This window comes from Aquarana catesbeiana, linkage group LG13 (genome assembly GCF_042186555.1).
Source record: "Aquarana catesbeiana isolate 2022-GZ linkage group LG13, ASM4218655v1, whole genome shotgun sequence".
Classification (NCBI taxonomy): domain Eukaryota; kingdom Metazoa; phylum Chordata; class Amphibia; order Anura; family Ranidae; genus Aquarana; species Aquarana catesbeiana.
The window spans coordinates 143256694-143280103 of record NC_133336.1 but is presented as its reverse complement, the minus strand read 5'-3'; the positions used below and the strand labels follow the sequence as shown (position 1 = coordinate 143280103).

The 23410-nt window shown below is 39.9% G+C and overlaps 1 protein-coding gene across 1 annotated transcript in view; it reads right to left on the bottom strand.

Moving 5' to 3' along the window:
- Positions 1–23410, bottom strand: part of RHOV (ras homolog family member V) — a 72750-nt gene that overhangs the window by 22453 nt on the left and 26887 nt on the right. The window contains exon 2 of the mRNA XM_073609973.1: positions 1368–1426. Within this exon, the coding sequence (XP_073466074.1) occupies positions 1368–1426 (59 nt within the window). The remainder of the gene's footprint in view (positions 1–1367; positions 1427–23410) is intronic.

Sequence of the window (23410 nt, the reverse complement as noted above, 5' to 3'; positions counted from 1 at the left end):
AGCACATGTTGTCTTTGCTGCGCTTTTGGAAATGTGTAAATGAGAACACAGCCAAATTGGTAACACTAGCGTGATGCACAATGCTGAACATTTTTGAAACGCATGGCAATGCGTGCGTTTTTTAAATTGCAGGTTGCCATGCGTTTGAAAACATGCAAATGTGAACGAATGGTAATGCAAGCAAGCTGCATGTTGCTGTGGGTTTTCAAAACACTCGCCAAAGCGTGCATTTTCTTGGAAGTAGCTGTGCATTCAAAAAGAACCGGATGCAAATGAATGGTAACAAACACGACACACATTGCCATGCGTTTTCAAAACATATGGCAAAGCGTGCGTTTTCTTGTAGGTTGCCATGCATTTGGAAACACACATATCCGAACGAATGGTAGCAAATGCAAGGCAGGTTGCTGCGCATTTGGAAAAACGCAATTGAGAATGCAGACTAAATAGTATTGCAAGTGCGATGTGCATTTCCGCGCATTTTAGAAACACAGGTTGCCTTGCATTCAGAAACACGAAGATGCTAACCCAGCCTAAATGACACCATGAGAGTATAACATTATTAAAAAAAATAAATAAATTAAAAATTTAAAAATTGCCTTTAGAATCACTTTAAAAGCGGAGTTCCACCCTATTTTTTTTTTTACTTTGGCTCCCGCTGTTGCTCGATGCTAGGTCATTAATGTTTGGAAGTTTTTTTTCTAAAGTGTTAGGACCTTATAAGGCTCCACTTCTGTCCTTACCACTGCGAGGTGCGCAATATCCTCCCACCCTTTGGCTCCTGGGATAGAGGTATAATCAATCCCAGAAGTCAATGGGCATCCTCTGGGTCGGAATGTGATTGACAGGTTGCCACAACAATGGTTGCTATGACAGAAGACACCGGGTGAACATGTCAGCCCTGTCAGCTGTGACTTTACAGCGCTGGAGGGCTTCATTCCAAGGTGAGCATTTTATAGTATGCTAGTATGCTATGCATACTAGCACATTATGCCATTGCCTTTCATGTTTTGTTTTGAACATGAACGGTTTACAACCGCTTTAAGGTTGTTCCTAGAATAGAAAGTGATTTAACTGAGCATCAGATATCTGTTCAACAGAAAAAAGGTTTTGGTTATAGATTACATTTCATTAGTAGCCAAAACAGTTTATTAGTGTTAAATAGAGTAGGGAATGGTTAAAACCACTGTCAGTTTATGTGTTGCTGTATGCCCTGATGCAGAAAATTCCTTGCACTTCCGGTCCTGAAGGTGCAAGAGGAGATATAGATATAGATATTTATTAGCTAGAGAAAAAGACTGTTAGATCCAGCATGGCTGAGGCTGCCCATATATCAGTGTATAAAAACGATTATTCTCTTTGCATACCTGTCCTGCTGTGTCACAAAGTTGAATTCGAACAGGCGCTTCATCCACCAACACTTGAACTGAAAGAGAAAATATTTATTCTGAGGTACTGTATTTAATGAAAAGGTTTAAAACATTTGCTCAGAATTACACACAAGCACACACACAGATCTTGTTCTGTTATATTAAGTGTACCCCCTTCTTGCTGCCCACAACCTCATCTAGGCCTTTTCTAGCTAAAACTGCACCATTATTCACTACATCATCTATTTAATTTTAGTGGAAGAAAATCATTACCCCTAATATTTAAGGGCAACAACGCCAGTCTTGCTTTTTACTAATACACCAGTAGCACCAATATTTTATTTATATATAGTGAGCCGCAGTATCAATAGATAAGAATGGGATTTTTTTCTTAAACAAAAATTCACAGTGATTTTCGTTATGAGGAAAAAAAAAAAAAAATATATATAGATTTTAAATTAAAAAAAAAATCACACACACACACACACACACACACACACCCCTAATCTTTTTGGCTCTATATACCACCACAATGGATTTGAAATTAAACGAACAAGATGTGCTTTAACTGCAGACTTTCAGCTTTAATTTGAGGGTATTTACATTCAAATCAGGTGAACGGTGTAGGAAGTAATGGGACAGATTAACAATCATCCATCAAACTTTCACTTTGTTACTTGGTTGCAAATCCCTTGCAGTCAATTACAGCCTGAAGTCTGGAACGCATAGACATCACCAGATGCTGGGTTTCATTCCTGGTGATGCTCTGCCAGGCCTCTACTGCAACGGTCTTCAGTTCCTGCTTGTTCTTGTGGAATTTTCCCTTCAGTTTTGTCTTCAGCAAGTGAAATGCATGCTCAGATCGGATTCAGGTCAGGTGATTTACTTGGCCATTGCATAACATTCCACTTCTTTCCCTTAAACTCTTTGGTTGCTTTCGCAGTATGCTTCGGGTCATTGGCCATCTGCACTGTGAAGCGCCGTCCAATGAGTTCTGAAGCATTTTGCTGAATATGAGCAGATTTTTCCAGAAACACTTCAGAATTCATGTTCCTGCTTTTGGCAGCAGTCACATCATCAATACATACATGAGAACCAGTTCCATTGGCAGCCATACATGTCCACGCCATGACACTACCACCACCATGCTTCACTGATGAGGTGGTATGCTTTAGATCATGAGCAGTTCCTTTCCTTCTCCATACTCTTCTCTTCCCATCACTCTGGTACAAGTTGATCTTGGTCTCATCTGTCCATAGGATGTTGTTCCAGAACTGTGAAGGCTTTTTTAGATGTTGTTTGGCAAACTTTAATCTGGCCTTCCTGTTTGAGGCTCACCAATGGTTTACATCTTGTGGTGAACCCTCTGTAGTCACTCTGGTTTAGTCTTCTCTTGATTGTTGACTTTTCACACACATACACCTACCTCCTGGAGAGTGTTTTTGAACTGGCCAACTGTTGTGAAGGGTGTTTTCTTCACCAGGGAAAGAATTCTTCGGTCATCCACCACAGTTTTTCCGTGGTCTTCCGGGTCTTTTGGTGTTGCTGAGCTCACCGGTGCATTCTTTTTTCAGGATGTTCCAAACAGTTGATTTGGCCACACCTAATGTTCTTGCTATCTCTCGGATGGGTTTGTTTTGTTTTTTTAGCCCAATGATTGCTTGCTTCACTGATAGTGACAGCTCTTTGGATCTCATATTGAGAGTTGACAGCAACAGATTCCAAATGCAAATAGCACACTTGAAATGAACTCTGGACCTTTTATCTGCTCCTTGTAAATGTGATAATGAGGGAATGAGGGAATGAGGGAATAACACACACCTGGCCATGGAACAGCTGGGCAGCCAATTGTCCCTTTACTTTTGGTCCCTTAAAAAGTGGGAGGAACATATACAAACTGTTGTAATTCCTACACCGTTCACCTGATTTGGATGTAAATACCCTCAAATTAAAGCTGAAAGTTTGCAGTTAAAGCACATTTTGTTTGTTTCATTTCAAATCCATTGTGGTGGTGTATAGAGCCAAAAAGATTAGAATTGTGTTGATGTCCCTGAATAAAAAAAAAAAAAAAAAAAAAAAAAATATATAATATAATCATTTATATAATAATTTCCGAGCTGTGAACATTGAGCCCTCGGCGGGTGGCTGCGGCAGCCCATAGCTGCCAGGAAACGGATCTCCTGGCTGTAGTGAGTGAATATCCTTACTTCCCATCATCATCTGTTAAGATCCCAGGTTGAGTCATCAGCCATCTGCCTATAAAGCTTGCGAGTTGGGAACGGTGATCTGAGCCTGGAGAGAGTGAAAGTATTCACTACATCTAAAAGGCCCTGGCTGGGTTGTAAGCCATCTGCTCATACTGTTTGCTGTTTGGTAAGCGCAATTTACAGCCATGGTGGTCGGGCACCTAACCCTATTTTGTATGTACACATTATGGTGTTTGGAAGACCCTTTGTGCTTCTGTTGGATGCTAATAGATAAAGTTTTTTTGGACATTTATTCCCCTTTTTTAGTTTTTTTTATATAAAAAAATTGTACTTACTATAATGTGCACACATAGAATTCTAAACATTGGCATGGAAATCTGACAACATTTTTCAGTGTTTTCACACAAAATTTGGCGAGTCAATAGTGGTACGAATGAATGAATGAATGAATGAATGAATGAATGATCAAAATGTTTTTTCTGAATTTTCGTACAAACTTTTAACCACAATTTTACTGGCATATGGCCAGCTTGACAGATGTATTTCTTTTATTAGTTTTAATAAAGGATGGTGTACTGCCACATGAGAGTATAGAGGTAGATTCCTACTCAGTTCACCACATCCCAATAATATATTGAAGAAATAAAGAATGAGGAACCCTGGGATTGTACGGGTGGGGGTGTAGGAATTGTTGGTAAATAATTAAGTAAGGGGGAAAGGACAAAGTAATAGGTAATGTGATTGGTATGACAAGTGCCCAAAAGGTAATATAAAATATATACTTTATTTGAAATATACCAAAACAATATTTAAAACAATGAACAGTCCATACAAAATACCTAAACCATATGAATGAGCATACTGGTTAAAAGAAGCATACATATATGAGGTACATAGGAACCCAACATGTTTCGGAAATGCAATTCCTTCTTCGGGGGTTTCCTGTAAGGATTGTTGTATGATCTGGGAGAGGTACATAAGTAAAGCATACCAATCATTAGTATATACGTGTAATGGACGTATATCATAGGTATAGATAGTGAGGGGTCAGAGTCTATAGAAGCAAAAGAGAAGGAAAACAGGGACTCTAGAGAGACAAGAAAACCAAGAAGCAGTAAGAGATAATGAGAGGACTTACTCAATTCAAAAAGTTCACTGCATATCGCGACTGGGCTGTCACCTGACAATCTGCCAGCTAGTGCTTTAAAACATCATTGCCATATTATAAGTTGCATGTCACAGAAGGTCATGTGTGGAAGGCCCTGTATGGATGGCCAGGGGTAGTTTGGAGACTTTATGATGTAAATCAAAGGGAGATCATTGAAGCCAACCAGATGCGGCAAGACATGCCAAAAACACCAGCATCCACGAGGAACAGCAAATGCAAGCAGGGGAATGTGCGTCCCTACATATAAAGAAAAGTATATTATGGTAAAAATTTCAATGAGTGAAAAATGATTGGACAACAGTCCACCAAAAGGAGAGTTTTTTATTCTTCAATCTCACTAAATGGTTAGAGAAGAAATCCTCACTTTACTGGCACACTAGGACATTCCAGGAATATATCAGGGAGGACCTGAACCCATTGGGACTCAGGGTTCAGATTTTCCCATCCTTTGAAAACATCGATTCTACTTTTAAAATGGCTTGGGAAAATGTTTTAAAATCATGCTCCAGTCAAATGATGAATCTCCTCATTGAAGAGTACAAGAGGCGACTCATAGATATTGACAGGAACATAGATAAATTATATTCTCAAATCAACACACTTAATACCCACCCCTCCTTCCCAGAGCTTAATGAGAAACTAAGGGTACATATTGAAACATTTAACAGAGATATTCTCGCCAAAAAGGAAAATAAATTCCTACATGATAAACAGGCCTTCCAAGAAGGACGGGCCTATAAATGGCACCAACAGACTAACAATAGAAATCACCAACGTCGTCACATACAACATGGCTACCAATCAGACGCCTCAGATACTTCATCTGTGGCCTCAGGTATATCGCACTCATTCTCTAAAACTAACAGATATACAAGAAAACAAAAGAGACAAAGAGATGGGGATAGCTCTGAGGGTAGACCTAAACGGAATCAAGGGACCCGCACACGCAAGACCCCTATCAAAACACCTACCCTCCCTGACAACATGTCCGGCCCAACTTCTGTTGGACCGACGATAAAAGAAATTCCTTCTACCACCATTAAAATTCCTAGTCTTTTTCAGCCAAAAAACTTGAATACCCCCGCCACCTCTCAGACATAGAACACACTGCATCTCAATCGTATAACATAATTAATCTTTCATCATATCCCCTTACAGTGGATGAAACCTCTGTGTTATCCAAGGGACTTACTTTCTGCCCCAACCGTAAAACGGATAAATTCGAAATAAAAGATGTACACCTGTTTACTCGCAAGCTCCAGCTGCACAGCATGTTTAACAAAACTGACGTTGATTCAAGCACTTTCCAAACAGTTAAAGAACGCCAAGCACTAGCGGATTTAAATGCACTCTTAGAAGAGAGCGACACTCGAGATCTGATCGATACGATCGATCTGGACGCTTATTTAAATGCACCCACTAATCCCACCACCACAGAACAATCAACTTCCAAACTAAAGAAAAAGTCTGACCTCTATCCCTCTCCAAGCTCTAATCATGGCATAGCTACCTTCTTAAAATTAATTACCCAAGAGATCAAAACGTATGAACACCAATTCCCAAGTGTCTGATAATCTAACAACTAATGAACAAATAGCCCTTAATGATCTAGCAAAAAATTCTGATTTGGTTATTAAACCCACAGATAAGGGCGGGAACATCGTCTTGATGAATAACGAGAAATATATATCCATGTGCATGAAATTATTGAACAATACAGATTGGTATAGACCCATTGAACTTCATACAATCACTCGGTTTAATGAGGAATTCTATATTCTCGTTGACCGAGCGTTGAACAACATCATCTCCAATCAGATGTGGAAATTCATCCGTACTACATTTCCAGTCATTCCCACATTCTACTCCCTCCCAAAATTCATAAGAACCCTAAGGACCCCCCAGGCAGACCCATTGTGTCGGGTAATGGATCCATTACTGAAAACTTGTCCAAGGTAGTTGATGAACACTTTAGACCCTTAGTATCGTCCCTATCATCTTACATAAGAGACATGATCCACCTACTTCAAATTACCAATGGAATTCAAGTATCTGACCACACTATCTTGGTCTCGATCGATGTTGAAACATTGTATAGCTCTATACCGCACAGTAAGGGTCTAGCCTGTATCCGACGAATTCTATCTCAAACTACCCCCTCTGATAGATAATTCAATGAATTTATATTACAGGCATTGGATTACATTCTTCAAACACAATGTCTTTAGTTTTCACGGACAATACTTCCTCCAGGTGCAGGGCGTAGCCAGGGGCACTTGTGCCCCTGGCTACGCCAATCTGTACCTGGGGGAATGGGAAAAGTCCTTATTCAATGATGTGGACCTCTCGATGTACCTGCGCCACATTACCATGTGGCGCAGGTACATCGACGACATCCTCATCTTGTGGGAGGGAACAGTTGACTTACTCCACAACTTCTTAACTACATTAAATTGTAATGAATTTAACCTAAAGTTCACAATGACTTATGACTATACTTCAATAACTTTCTTGGACGTTGAGATATTTAAGGACACAAACAATTCTTTAGCTTGCAAACTTCACCGCAAACCAACATCCGGGAACACTATTCTACACTCGAATAGCTTCCACCCAAAACCATTAATAAATTCCATCCCATTTAGTCAATTCCTTAGGATTAAGCGAAACTGCATGAATAATGATGACTTTTTACGTGAATCTAGAGCTCTAAAAAATCTCTAAAGCTCTAAAAATCACCTCTTGGATAGAGGCTACAGCCATAGATGCTTAAAACGAGCCTTTAACAAGGCCAATAGCCGGGATAGACAGGAATTACTACAACCACGTAACAGATCTACTCGCGACACTAATCCCTATACCAGAATTATCACCACATTCTCAAATGAACACACAGAGATAAGACACATTCTTGCTAGATACTGGCATGTGCTGACAAATGACCCCTTGGTGGGCCCCTTTGTTTCTCCCAACCCTTTGATCACCTTTAGACGGAACATCTCGGTTGGAGATCGTTTGGTCAAAAGCGAATTCAAAGGACTTACCCGTGGCGACCCCTGCAACACACTTGGCACCTTTCCATGTGGCTCGTGCGGCTACTGCAAGTATATTAATACCCACAAAAATCCACGCCTCCCCAATGGGTGGATCTTTCTTTCAAAACATTACGCCAATTGCCAAACCACACTCGTGGTGTATCTTATACAGTGCGAGTGTGGTTGTTTCTATGTTGGCAAAACTATCCAGAAACTATGTAAGCGCTTGTACCGACACATAGCAGCTATGAAGTCAAAAGACCCAGACTCCCCATGGGGTCGCCATATAGCATTAATGCATAATGAACGTTTCCCCAAGATCTCAGTCTTGGTTTTGGATCGCATCCACCAAACTTTCAGAGGAGGAGACTCAAATAAATTGCTTCTCCAACGTGAAATGAGGTGGATTGCAAACTTGAACGCCACTTCACCCCCAGGCCTAAATGAAATATTAAGCTTCAAACCATTTCTACAAGGCTTTACATCAGGGGGTTATGAAGGGAACTTAAATATCGAGTTCGTTTTGATGGACTTGCTCTGTAGCAGGGATCTGCCTCACTGTCATAAATTACAGACATACCTCATACATGAAACTTACCAATATATGTCACAAATTGACCTTTCTTCAAATAGATGTTTTTGTAAAAATCATTGATATTGTATTAATGTGATGTTACGCTTTATCACATGAGACATATATTGTACATTGTTGTCAACATGATCATCTGTACCCTTATAATTAAACTGTATTCCACCATGTGGTACCCTGTAACTATATATATATATATATATATATATATATATATATATATATATATATATATATATATATATATATATATATATATATATATATATATATATATCATAATCATTATCTGTATGTATTATCATGCATCTTTGAAGGTTAAAGTTTCATGCATGCAATTGTTTATATATGCATAGTTGCACATGGCCTGTTACCATTTTATTGTTTTTCTGCATAGTTAGCAATGTTTACATTACAGAAGCATCATGCTTGGATGCTTGATTACATATGGGATCGATCGCCCAGTGATCGGTTCAGTCACGCCAACCACCGGCATCATGTCCCCCGGCATGGGTAGGCTCCACTGCATCCGTCAGTGGGGCCGTACCTAGGACTCCAGGCCGCCCACTGTATCTGCCGTTCGCACATGCGCGATACGGCCGATCCTTGGGATGGTCTATATGGAGTCCTCCTCTCCCGTGTCGGCGGCGCTGCGACGTCTGATGTCACCGCGCCTTAGGAAGCTGCACGCCGCCGCGCCGGGGGAACAGCTTCCGGCGCACAATACCTCCTCTGCTGACACTGATCAGCGGAGGGTTAGTGACGCCGAAAAACCCCCAACCCCCGCTGCCTCTAATGCATCAGCCTAATTAAAAAGGTATATACACTCCCTACCCAACACAGGTGTATTTCATATATACTCTCCCTCTATAAAAACCTCTAAGTGCAGATACAGAGCTAGGCTGCATACCTAGATCATATCTCTAGGAGGAGGTCGCTGCCCTTCAGACTCTACAAACCTGAAGTAAGTGCTAAATCTTAACATCCCAATGTTATGCACATCTTTCTGTAGTGACATTTTTTCACCTTTTTGTTAGAAAGTTCCATACACTGGTAATTGTACCACTGATCCTCCTCTTTAACATCAACTCTTTGTATGTGTTACAATGCATGGCGATTATAGGACAGTAGACTAAAAATCAAACTAATACACCTGACATTTGTTTTATACTGGTCTGGGTGCCGCATAGAGCTAATATATATGCTTGCACCACACCCCCTCAATGCAACCCCAATATAACAGCAAGGCTTAGTTGGATTTCAATTGCATTGATATAACCATACACACTGAACATTGGACACTCTCCTGTTGTCCAATCATTTTTCACTCATTGAAATTTTTACCATAATATACTTTTCTTTATATGTAGGGACGCACATTCCCCTGCTTGCATTTGCTGTTCCTCGTGGACGCTGGTGTTTTTGGCGTGTCTTGCCGCATCTGGTTGGCTTCAATGATCTCCCTTTGATTTACACCATAAAAAGTCTCCAAACTACCCCTGGCCATCCATACAGGGCCTTCCACACATGGCCTTCTGTGACATGCAACTTATAATATGGCAATGATGTTTTAAAGCACTAGCTGGCAGATTGTCAGGTGACAGCCCAGTCGCGATATGCAGTGAACTTTTTGAATTGAGTAAGTCCTCTCATTATCTCTTACTGCTTCTTGGTTTTCTTGTCTCTCTAGGATAGATCAGATAGATTAGATAGATTAGATACAGACATACACACACACCTATGATATACGTCCATTACACGTATATACTAATGATTGGTATGCTTTACTTATGTACCTCTCCCAGATCATACAACAATCCTTACAGGAAACCCCTGAAGAAGGAATTGCATTTCCGAAACATGTTGGGTTCCTATGTACCTCATATATGTATGCTTCTTTTAACCAGTATGCTCATTCATATGGTTTAGGTATTTTGTATGGACTGTTCATTGTTTTAAATATTGTTTTGGTATATTTCAAATAAAGTATATATTTTATATTACCTTTGGGCACTTGTCATACCAATCACATTACCTATTACTTTGTCCTTTCCCCCTTACTTATTTACCAACAATTCCTACCCCCCCACCCGTACAATCCCAGGGTTCCTCGTTCTTTATTTCTTCAATATTTCTTTTATTAGAGCACTAACACTGATTCCTAAAGTAAAATCCATGTGATCGGGGAGGTAGAAAATACAGAGAACCACTGAGGCTGCCACGTCTGTTACTGGGACCCATCCTAACATATTAGAGGCACTGCAAAATGTCATAAAACCGACCAGATACCTGAAAGTAGCTATAATTCTGTTGTGCCATAATGCAGTTAATGATCATCTGTGTAATAGGATAGGATCCTAGAGTAGCCATAATCACAGCACACAGAGCTGATCACCTGTATTTGACAACCTGATCATTTGAAGCAACAATGAAATTACAACCGTGGACGTTAGGTGAAATTAGGTTAAGGGGGATTATAAACAGTTCATTAAGAAGCTCATCTATTAAAAAAAACTTGTGCTCTCCTGTGACCCGGAAGGAGCGGGCTAAAGCCCAGTGAAGGCAGATGTCTCAAATCTGCTCCATGCTCTTGAAGAATCATGACAATGTTGGGATCCACTCAGATGCCTGATCAGCACTGCTGAGAGCCTGTGCCAGCAATTCCTACCCCCTCCATAGCACAACACTCCAGTGTGCACTGGAGGGGCAGAGCAGAGAGTGGTGACTGAGAACCAAGTCATGTGATCTCTCAGTTGGGCTTGGAACTGGTGGGGGACAGCTGAAGCAGAGAGGCAAGTAGGTTTGTTTTTTTCCATTCTCACTTTTCTCTTTGAACGCCATTCCCACTGCTGTCTCCCAGCCCTTTAAGAGGTTCTAAATGCTGGGAGGCAGAAGTGGGCATTCTGATCATGTGATTCGCAAGTATGCATCAGGAGCTTTCCAGTACCCCCAGGGAGTGTGCTCTCAGCACAGAAATAGGTTTATATAGGCACGCATATATGCGGCCTCTTGGTGTTAAAGCCCACCTTCTGGCAGGAACTGGTTAAAGAGGTCTTGAAATGATTTTAGAAAAAACAAATACAACCTCTGCTTATGCTGACCATAGACATGGCCTATGATCTGATCTCAAGTAGGCCTGAACAATTGTGTTATAAACACACATGTTCCTTATCAGCTGACATTGTTTATTAACAAATAAAAATGTTTCCATTTCCAGCCTTGACTCCTAGAACATAAACAAATGGCCATAAAACCCATCCTGGACAATCAGCTCTCCTTTTGAGATCAAGCAGTGAGAAGGTCGCAGACTGTCCACAGATCACCATTACTGGATTCCATCACTTCACACAAAACCACACGCTGGCTTGTTCAAACTACATTATTTACAATATGTAACACAGGCCACGGTTAACTGAACATGTGGGTATATGTTAAGGTCAAATGCCTAGTGAACTGTATAAAGAATATGGAGATATTTTAGCTCCAAAATTGGCAGTGGTATATACTACAGCGATCTATATAATCTCAACCACGACCAATCCACACATCAACCTTCTCTAGAAGATATCAATACCTTAATCAAATTAACCTTCCGAAAATAACTAATGAACAAGAAACTTACTTAAATGCTCCCTTCACGACCCAAGAGATACAATTATAAAAACTACCTGCAGGCAAATCTCCTGGACCTGATGGTCTGACCGGGGAATACCATAAGCAATTTGCCCACATCTTAGCCCCACATATAAGCACAATTTTCAGCAACGCTGCTTCCTCTTTCCCATCTGAAATGCTCCAAGCAACGATAACACTACCAAAACCAGGGAAGGAACCTGTCGACCCCAAAATTTTAGGCCCATTTCCCTCCTCAATCTAGACATAAAAATGTATCCCAAAACTATAGCATCACGCCTACTTGATATACTACCCTCTGTTTCACAGCAATCAAACGGGATTCACAAAAGGTCCCCAGGCATCTGATGCCACTAGAAGTTTTATTGATATTATCCACCATGCAGAGTCCTCCGGAACGCCCTCTCTTCTCCCATTGTTGGATGCGGAGAAGGCATTCATCAGGATTCACTGGACCTACCTACAACAGGTCCTTCTTAAATTTGGATTCCAAGGCAAAATATTAACAGCGATCCTTGCCCTATATACACTACACCATCAGCGAAAATATTCTCCTGACATGCTCTCGCAACCATTTAAAATTAGCACCGGCACCAGGCGGGAATGTCCACTCTCACCACTAGTTTTTAACGTACTCACGGAACCTCTAGCAGCCCACATCAGTTCTAACCCTCTAATCTCTGGTTTTCAAGTAGGCCAAATCTCCCACAAAATCAGTTTGTGGATGATGCAATTCTCATGATCACAAAACCGGCTTCTTCCCTGTAGGAAATACAAAATACTTTACATTGGTTCAGTAAGATATCGTATTATAAAAGGTAAATGAAACTAAGCAATTTCTACTAGACCTAAGTCTAGATGCCACAACCAAAAACCTGCTACAAGCTCAATTTCCTTACATATGGGCAGATGTTAGTATATCATACTTGGGTACTCAACTTACCAAAATCAGTGAGAGATCTCTTAGCAGCCAACTATAAACCATTCGCTAATAAAAACTACACTCAGGCCTACGATCTTTATCCAAACACGAACTATTGCTGCTATAACATAGCAGCAATTAAAAGGGAGATTAGCTGCATTTAAAAGGCTCCACCTACCCCAACTGCTATACCTGTTCAGAACCATCCCCATAATTATCCCTAAACAGTACTTCAAAAATCTCCAGACCACAGTGAATTACATATGGTAAGGGAAAAAGCCCTGCTGCGTACGTTCATACCTTACAAAAAGCAGGTCAGTTGGAGGCACGGGGTAGATCGACTTTGAAGACTATTACATAGCCTCAATTCTAGTCCAAAATGCGTGACTGGTTCCAACCTATCGTTAAAACTCTGACGTTACATTGAATCCTCAATCATACCCCAATCTGACCTAAAATCATGGATTCTAGGAATAGATCCCTGATCCCCCTCAGCCTACCCTCCAACGATGAGAGCCTCAGCTATTGCTTGGCTTAGATTGGCCAAATCAAGAATCTCGTGAGGGTATTGTATTCCCCCACCTATCCCACTAGATACCAAGAACACCAGACCTTGGAATAACACTGGCAAAAAAAAAAAAAAAAAAAAAAAGGGCATTCAAAAAACACATTCAGGACCTATTCCTGAGAAAGAAAGTTAAACCTTTTAACCAACTATGCCATGACTATCACCTCCCATCCTCTGAACACTTTAACTACCTCTGAATATCTCACCGCTTACAATACCTAGCAAACCCAATATAACACATCCCTGCCAACTCCTGGTGTTACCTCACCAATCCAACAAAAAGGTATATCACTTTTCTACAATACACTCCAGAAAAAAAAAAAAACCCTCACTGAGATGGTACTTGAGCCCTGACAAGCTAGCTACTTTTGGATCCCAACATTCCAACTCCTGGAGATGCCATAGAGCATGGGGAGATATATTCTGGACATGCCCTGCACTACAATCCTTTTGGGCACATCTTCAAAATATTGGGAGCTATCACAAAAACGAATATACTGCAGACCCTAGCACTACTAAACCTTTCAATAGGTAATATACACTGCACCAATTCATAATGGTAACAACTCTTGTTCTCCTAGCAGCAAAATTAAGCCTAACAATGGGGAAATCAAACAAATCAAACAATGTCAAAAGATACATTAGAGATAGTGAACAGACACTTCTATGAATCATCGATGTCCTTCAGCAGAGGTACACACGTTAAGACGATATCGCTCTGGCAACTGTGGTTGAACTGGCTTTAGGATAGCTAAACTAACATAACATCTAGACACCTACAGATAGATAGTCAATATGAAAACTGGCTATTGTATTTTCAATGACATGACCTAGGCGTACCATAGATCCCACTCGCTAAGAAGAAATCACAAGAGAGTGTCACTACACCAAGTATAGAATATAAATGTATTCATTGCTTTGTTGTTGTCGTATACTTTTTAGCAAAACCTACAAAAATGAGGAATTGGTGGGTAGGCCTCCCTCTTGGGCACAGTTTGCTTCCATATGGAGTGTCTGGAGAAGGAGACACTACTCCATTTACTGATCTAGTAAAATAAGCCACTATGTAAAGCTCAATATATGTTATAATGTTCTTCTTTGGACGTTACCACTCATTTTATATATGATCTACCCTGTTAATACTTTAAAAACACGACAAACAACGTCCATCTTACTTGATTGTATGCTAAATGTTTTTCTTATCTGAAAAATTCAATTAAAAAAAAGAAACTTACCACGCCACTTACTCCTCATATGCTAGGGGGATGTCAGTTTTAATAAATAATTTTCCCGGTGTATTTGAGAACATATATACCGATCCACAGGGTAAATATGTTATCATGGCGTTTACACTGTGGCAACAAAAGTATGTTATAGCAGCAATTTAAAATCCCCCCTCCTTTTTCTCCCGAGATATTAAATGCAATATTGGAGAGGATTATCCAGCACACTTACTTTTTATGGGAGATTTTAATTCTGTTATATCCCCAAATTTAGATAGACCAAGTCCCCCTAAGCAACATTCGATGGAATTATATAATTGGGCGCAAGCGGCAGGAGTTACAGAACTTTAGAGATGGAAAAATCCAACAAAAAGAGCATATTCAGGCTTTTCCACCTCCTATAAAAACTTTGTCTCGAATAGATCTAGCTTTTTCAAATCCAGCTTTGTTGACAGATATTATAGAAGCCAAATATCTACCAAGCGGTCTTTCGAACCATTGCCATCTGTTAATTCGTACCCCTCCTTCAAAAAGTGCATCACTATGGAGATGGGGACCCCGGTGGGTCTCTTATCCTGAGGTAGAAGATAAAATACCATTAATAAACGGATATTGGGAAAATAATGCTGGATTATCCTCTCCAGATGTTGTATGGGATGCCTTTAAAAAGGCATTTGTGAGGGAGCAATATATTTCAGCTATAACGGCGGTTTCGGAAGAGACAGAAGACTAATACTCGGTCTCTACAAAATCAACTGGAACTTCAAAAAAGGAGATATATGGCCCTGATCCTAATAATAAACAATTTTTATCTATTAATGGCTGCACAAAGGGATCTGCATCTACATATAACAAATAAACTAGATTCGATTTATATAAAAATAGGCAGAACGTTTTTGAACAGGGAGATGGAAATGGAAAGTTCTTGGCAATGTTAGCACAACAAGATCATCCAGCTACACTTTATTATTATTATTACACAAAGATAACCCAATAAATACAAAATGCAGTTTTTAAATGATGGTTTTATTTATTAAAAGGCAAAAAAGCTGTCCAAACCTGCCTGGCTTTATGTGAAAAAGTAATTGCCCCCTAAACCTAATAAACTGGTTGTGCCACCCTTGGTGGCAACTGCAATCAAGCATTTGCGATAACTTGCAAGGAGTCTTTCACATTGCTGTGGAGCAATTTTGGCCCACTCTTTGCAGAATTGTTTTAATAAAGCCACATTGGAGGGTTTTCCAGCATTAACAGCCTGTGTAAGGTCATGATACAGCATCTCAATTGGATTTTAGTCCGGGCTTTGACTAGGCCACTCCAAAACCTAAAAAATTGCTAAATTTGCTTTGTTTGAACCAATTGGAGGTGTACTTACTATTGCTTTTCGGATCATTGTCCTGCTGCATAACCCAAAATGCACTTGAGGTCATGGACTGATGGCCGAACATTCTCCTTTAGGATTTTCTGGTAGAGCTCAGAGTTCATGGTTCCATCAATTATGGCAAGTGGTCCAGGTCCTGCAGCCCCAGACCATTACACTACCACCACCATGTCTGACTGTTGTTATGATGTTCTTGTTATGAAATGCTGTCTTAGTTTGATGCCAGATGTAACGGGATGCACACCTTTCAAAAAGCTAAACGTTTGTTTCATCAGTCCACAGAATATTTGCCTAAAAATCTTGGGGATAATCAAGATTTTTTTTTGGTAAATGTGAGATGAGCCTTTGTATTCTCTTTGGCCAGCAGTGGCTTCGGAACTCTCCCATGGATGCCATTTTTGCATAGTCTCTTTTTTATTGTTGAATCATCAACACTGATCTTACCTGAGGCAAGTGAGGGCTGCAGTTCTTTAGATGTTGTTCTGGGTTCTTTATGACCTCCTGGATGAGTCGTCGTCATGCTCTTGGAGTAATTTTTGTAGGCCGGCCACTCCTGGGAAGGTTCACCACTGTTCCAAGTTATCTCTATTCGTGGATAATGGCTCTCCCTGTGGTTCGCTGGAGTTCCAAAGCCTTAGAAATTGCTTTGAAACCCTTTTTAGATCGATATATGTGCATACATGTTCATTATTTTGTTTCTAATCTGTTCTTAAATTTTTTTTTAGATTGTGGCATGATGTGTGGCTTTTTGTGATCTGTTAGCGTGCTTTACTTTGTCAGACATATGCGATTTCTTTATTCAACAGGTCTGGCAGTAATCAGACCTGGGTGTGACAAGTAAAATTTAACTTAAAACTTTAGCTTTCCAAAACATTGTGGTTAATCACAGTTCATTCATGATTCAGCATGAGAGGGGGCAATTACTTTTTCACATAGGGCCAGGCAGGTTTGAACAGCTTTTTTCCCTTAATAAATGAAATAATTTTAAAAAAATTGCAGTGGATTTACTTATTATCTTTTTATTATGATAAAATTTGATGATCTGAATCATTTATTTGTGAGAAATATGCAAACAACCAACCAAAAAATCAGGAAGGGGGCAAATACTTTCACAGCACTGTATATCTGAAGTCAGAACTCCTGAGGGGAAAATGGTTTCTAACCCAGAAGAAATTTTAGAGACTTTTAAGCCGTTCTATAGCTCTTTATACACCTCTACTCTCCCCCCTGACTTCCATCCAGGGGAGCCATTTGTCCTTTTGGGTTGTATAGCGCTAGGATGGCTGTCGGGTAGTGAGAGAGGCATTGGTTTGACCTATTACTAGTGAAGAGATCCAGAAAACTATAAATACTTTCCCAAGTGGAAAGACTCTGGGTCCGGATGGACTCCCTAGTGAACTGTATAAAGAATATGGAGATATTTTAGCTCCAAAATTGGCAGTGGTATATACACAAGGGGGTTACTACAGGGGGTCGCTTCCCATTTCAAAGAGATATGCACACATAGTTCTTAGTCATAAGGAAGATAAGGAGCCACAATTATGTGCTTCTTTATAGGCCAATAGCTTTATTAAATACTGATTTTAAAATATTGATGAAGATACTCATCTTAAGAATTCAACCCCTGTTGACATCTATTATTGACTCAGATCAGACAGGATTTATGCCCCAAAGAACAAATATTCATTTACGTAGATTACACACTAAATATACATGTCCAACACATAAATGAAGGCTCTAGAACGGTTGCCTCTTTGGATATAGAAAAGCCCTTTGACACTGTTGAATGGCCTTTTTGTATGGGGAATACTTAGAAGGATGGGATTCCCGTTGGTGTTTATCTTGTAGTTGCAGACAACATATTGAAATCCCATGTCAGTGGTTAAGCTGGGAGGAAGGTTGTCAGCCCCTTTCCAGCTATAAAGGGGGCTACGACAGGGCTGCCCTCTCTGACCAACTCTCTTCGTGATAGCAATAGAGCCAGTGGCAGAGGCTCTTTGGACTTGGTAACGGTGGTAGGATGGCTTAACCCAGATAAATATAATCCTTCTACAATGTTAGAGGCAGGGGTGGTACATTCCATTGAAGCACTTCAAGCATTGTTGTTTTGAGGCTCGAAAGCCCCATATAAATTTGACTCCCTTAAATGTTAACTATTAGAGCATGGAGAATCGGGCTAGCTTGTGAAAAATATCCAATATCCCGGAATGACTATGTCCCTGAATACCCCCTTGTGGGGGAATCCCTAGTTACCCCAATTAAGCTCCATTCAAGATCCAGATGCCTGGGATAAATTTAAGGTTAAAACTATAGACCAGGTAGTGCAGGGAGGAAATGTGAAACCTTTTGTAGGATTAATGGAACAGTGAAATATTCCCGATAATTATCTTTTCCGCTATATGCAACTTTTTCACGCCCTTTCTGCTCAATTCCCACAAGGTCTCCCCCAACAGAGTCCAGGCTAGAGCAGGTAGTTAGAATGAAACTAATAAAAGAAACCCATATCAGCTCTATATACCCACCTTTTGACAGTATCTCTATCGCATTGGTTCTCAACCTGGGGGTTGGGACCACCTTGGGGGTTGAATGACGATTTGCCAGGGGTAACAGAATCGTAGGCTATTCCTAAAGCCCGCACCGCTCTCCCAGCCTTTTTGCGGCCGCCCAGCAGGGCTGTCCCTGGAGCACGCGGCCGCCCACTCAGCCTCTTCGCAGCCGCCAATTCAGTTCACGGCAGGGGTGGGGGCAGAGACTAGAGGTTAGCTGACTGGTGAGGAATGTGAAGTGGGAGGGGCTGGAGGAGACCCGATCGCCTGATTTCGGCACAGGTGTCACTGCTGCGATACACCACGAAGTCGGAAAAACAGTGGAGCAACACTAGCTGTGATTAGAGTTGCCATTAAAAGTCCCCACTACAGTTCTCAGATCAGCAGATGACCTTGATCAAGAGCACCTAAGATAGCTGATCAGAACTCCCCCCAGCACTGCCACTCATCCCAACTCCCCGCCAGTATTACCCCCACCAAGGAGTAAGGAATAAAAATATAGAATACATGGAAGGGAGAGGAAAAAAGGGGGGAAGAACAAAGAAAAAAAAGGGAGAGAAAGAATAAGAGAAAGAACAAGAAACATGGATAGAGAGATAAAAGGGAAAGAAACGAGAACAAAGAGAAAAAGAGTAGTACATCCTAAAATGTACCATAAGGGGTTTTAATACTGTACGAGTGGAAGGGACTCAGGGAGCGCTAAACGTCCATGGGTTAGGGGCGCAAATTACTTGTCTTGCGTGCTGACAACCCACGCTATGAAAATAATTTTACTGTTAGGGGTCCCCACAACTTGGGAAACTTTATCAAGGGGTAACTAGAAAGGTTGAGAACCACTGCTCTATTGGATATGAGGGAGATCTGGCTAAGATGGGAGAGGGATATCCCAGAGTTAGAGGAAGAAGAAGATTGGGATGATATATGGGGATTCCCCTTTAAGACGCTGGTCTCTTTACGAGATAAACACATACAATTTAAGATAAAGAAAAGATCTTAGTATACACCATATAGACTACATAAAATAAGTCCATCAAATTCTCAAAACTGCTGCAGATGCGGACAGGTTCCAGGAGATTTTATTCATGTATTCGGGCCCTGCCCGGCTATAGTCATGTTCTGGGCAGGAGCCATATGTGATTGTGGCAGTTACGTCTGTCACTCTAGAACAGAGTGTGGTGATTTGCCTCTTAGGAACAGTGGAAAAAATAAATAAATAAATAGTTATGCAGTGGCAAAGAGAACACAAATTACTTTTCTATGAGAGAAAGGCAATTGTTTTAAACTGGAAAAAAACAGCTCCACCGTCACTAACCTTTTGGAAATATCTAGTAAATAGAAATGTACCTCTATATAAAGATACGTATTGTAGAGGAAATAAAAAAAAAAAAAAAAAAAAACGCACACACACACACCACTACACACACAAAAAAAAAACAAAAAAAAAAACAAAAAAAAAAAAAAAAAAAACAAACACACAAACCACCCTGGAAAAATCAGGTGGCAGAACTTAATTGTACCCTGTGAGGCTCGATTCATACCTATGAATTTTTTGTGCTTTTTGCAGATTTTAACTACAGAACGTGTTCTATAGGAAACCATGTTAAATAGATTGTAGTGCAAATCTGCAAAATGCAAAAAGCACTAAAAAAAGCATAGGTGTGAATCAGGCCTTAGAGACAAAATCAGTCTAGTATACAGGACTAGTTTTCTGACATATACATACACTACCAAATAATACCTTACTTTTAACTTGGATGTGCATCTTAAAGAACACAACATTCATGGATATGGGAAATGGTTATCAACACTGACTCACATAACCTACACAGGTTGAACTGAATGGACTGTTATCTTTCTCAACCTTACCTACTATGTAACGTCTCTGAATAATGGCCTGTGGCAAACAATAGAGATTTAATAAAAAAGGCTATTAAGTGATTAAAATAAAAACATACAGGATACAGCACAGATGGGCAATTTTATTTCTAACATTAGAATGTAAATGTTGGTGTTTTAATCATTTTCATTTTAACACTAGGTATTAAGACGGCTATTTCCTCAGTACTGGAAAAAACTCCCAATGCCTATCTTGCCCATCTTTTATGCTAGACATGCGTAGGATTTCTGAGAGCATTTCATTTATTAAACCTTCTATGACATCTATACTTTGTACAAATCCAAATACATTACAATTTTGCTCGTAGCTGCTTTCCACTTTATTGTATAAAGGATATTAACCACTTCCATACCGCTTAAATTCTGACACTTCTCTCCTACATGTAAAAATCATTGTTTTTTGCCAGAAAATTACTCAGAACCACCAAACATCATATATGTTTTTTTTATACACCCTAGCATGGCATTTGTGCGGTAAAAAAATACAATAAAGTTAGCCCATTTTTTGAATAATGTGACAAATGTTACACCGAGTAAATAGATACCTCACATGTCACGCTTTAAAATTGAGCACACTCGTGGTATGGCGCCAAACTTCGGTACTTCAAAATCTCCATAGGCAATGGTTTAAAATTTTTTACAAGTTACCTGTTTAGAGTTACAGAAGAGGTCTAGTGCTAGAATTATTGCTCTCGCTCTAACGTTCACAGTGATACCTCACATGTATGGTTTGGACGTCGTTTACATATGCGGGCGCGACTTACGTATGCGTTCGCTTCTGTGTGCAAGCTTGCGGGGACCATTTTTTAATTTATTTATTTACACTTTCCCTTTAATTTTTTTGATCACTTTTATTCCTATCACAAGGAATGTAAACGTACCTTGTAATAGGAATGGTGCGTGACAGGTCCTCTTTATGGAGAGATGTGGGGGTCTACAAGACCCCACATCTCTCCTCCAGGCTGGAAAGAATTAAAAAAAAATAAATAAATAATTTGATGGTCTCATGCTTTTTACCCAAATATATAAAAAGGCAAACAACCATCAAAACAAAAAGGTGAAACTGAATTCAAAGATGCCCACTGCGAGACACATTGGGAGTGAAATGGTGTGAACAATTCTAATTGCTCTAGACTCAAGACAATGGGACAGAAAGTTTGAACAAACAAAAAACAGTGGTCTGTAAATGAACAGGATTCTCACATTAACCGCTTGTTGACCAGCTGCCACAGTTTTACTGTGGCAGAACGGCACGGCTAGGCGAAACGACGTTCCCTTTACGTGACTTTGCCTTTTGGCCACTAGGGGTGTGCACTAGTGGTTAATTTCCAAGGACCCAATTACCAGCTTTTTGCAGACTTGTCCCAACTTACAATAAAAGAAGGGCCTTAAAACCCTTACTGCAATCAAATTACACATCAACGGGGATTCCCTTTTTAGTGCGTTTTGCATTTTAAGGCTCCAAATTTACATGTCGTTCTAATGAACTCCAAACTACCCTTCAAGACCTGCATCTGCTGAACTCGACACAGAAATCAAGAAACCACTCGACGAAGACCAACATCATCTTCTCCAAATAAATCTTCTGCGTTGCCAAGGAGAAATGAGCACCAGAGCTCACATAAAAAGGGGCCGATATTGATCACCTGATCAAGCCCCTGATGACTATGGACTGAAGAATACTATTATACTCATATTTCTCTCTACTTGATGGACAAGTTCACCAATCCTTACTGTCTATTTCACATTTTGCATCTAATTAATTATTATTATTATATTTAGACACACTCGATTATGATAATGTGAAAATTAGCTCTCTTTTCCATTTTCATAATTTCATACTGCTAGGATCTATTCTTCATATATCTCTTGATTAATAAGACAGCTAAACAGTCTAATTATCTTTATTTTTTTCTGCCATTTAATCACCTTTAAATTGTCTTAACAAGTTCTTAATATAAACATATTGTAACAACTGCTTTACTCCAGATCCAAGATAAATGGCTTAATGGATCAATCTTCAATATCCATGTTTCTTTTCCATCATCTGTCCCCCAGTTCCTGCTAGTGCTAAAATATTCTCGTTACTTATACAAGTATGGAAACTTGCTACTAGTAGGCTTTGTTTTTCTTTTGGGAATGTTTCTCGCACTCCTTTTTGCTACTCTCGGTTAGTTCATTGATATAGTGGACAATCGACAGTGGCCAATGTACCCTTGGGGGGAGTTTTTTTACCACCTCAATGGAAGTGTAATGAGATATGTTTTAATTTACTATTCAAAAAGAAGAATATTTAATGTTTTTATTATTAGATCTTCTTTCCTTTTCTATCCTTCCCTATTCCCCCCCCCCCCCCCTTCTAGAGGCAGGTCTATCTACACAATGTTTTGGAAAACATGATCTCTTACCTCATGCATTCATAACCCTATGACTCAGATAAAAATATACTATCCCTGAATGTTCAGGGCTTTCACATCCCACAAAAAACACACCAAAGCCTTTCGCTCCTTTGCCACTAGAAAAGCACACATCTTGTGCCTTCAAGAAACCCACTTCTAAATTTTTCAGCAAAATGTACTCACAGGTCTACACAGTCTCAGCTTCAACTAAACAGTGAGGCGTACTTAATGCATTTCACCGCAATAACCCATTTACATTAAAAGGTGATTAATGACCCCGAAGGGCGATATCTGATTCTAACCGGATATTTGCATAATACTGCCATAACAGTAATTTCATATTATTCCCCCCAACAAAAGTCCTACTTTGTTCCTCTCACCTTTTACAGGTAATCAAATCACATAAAATAGGAATGTTATTTATGTGGAGATTCCACTTTCCCTTTCCACTTTCACTTTCCCTTTCTAGACAA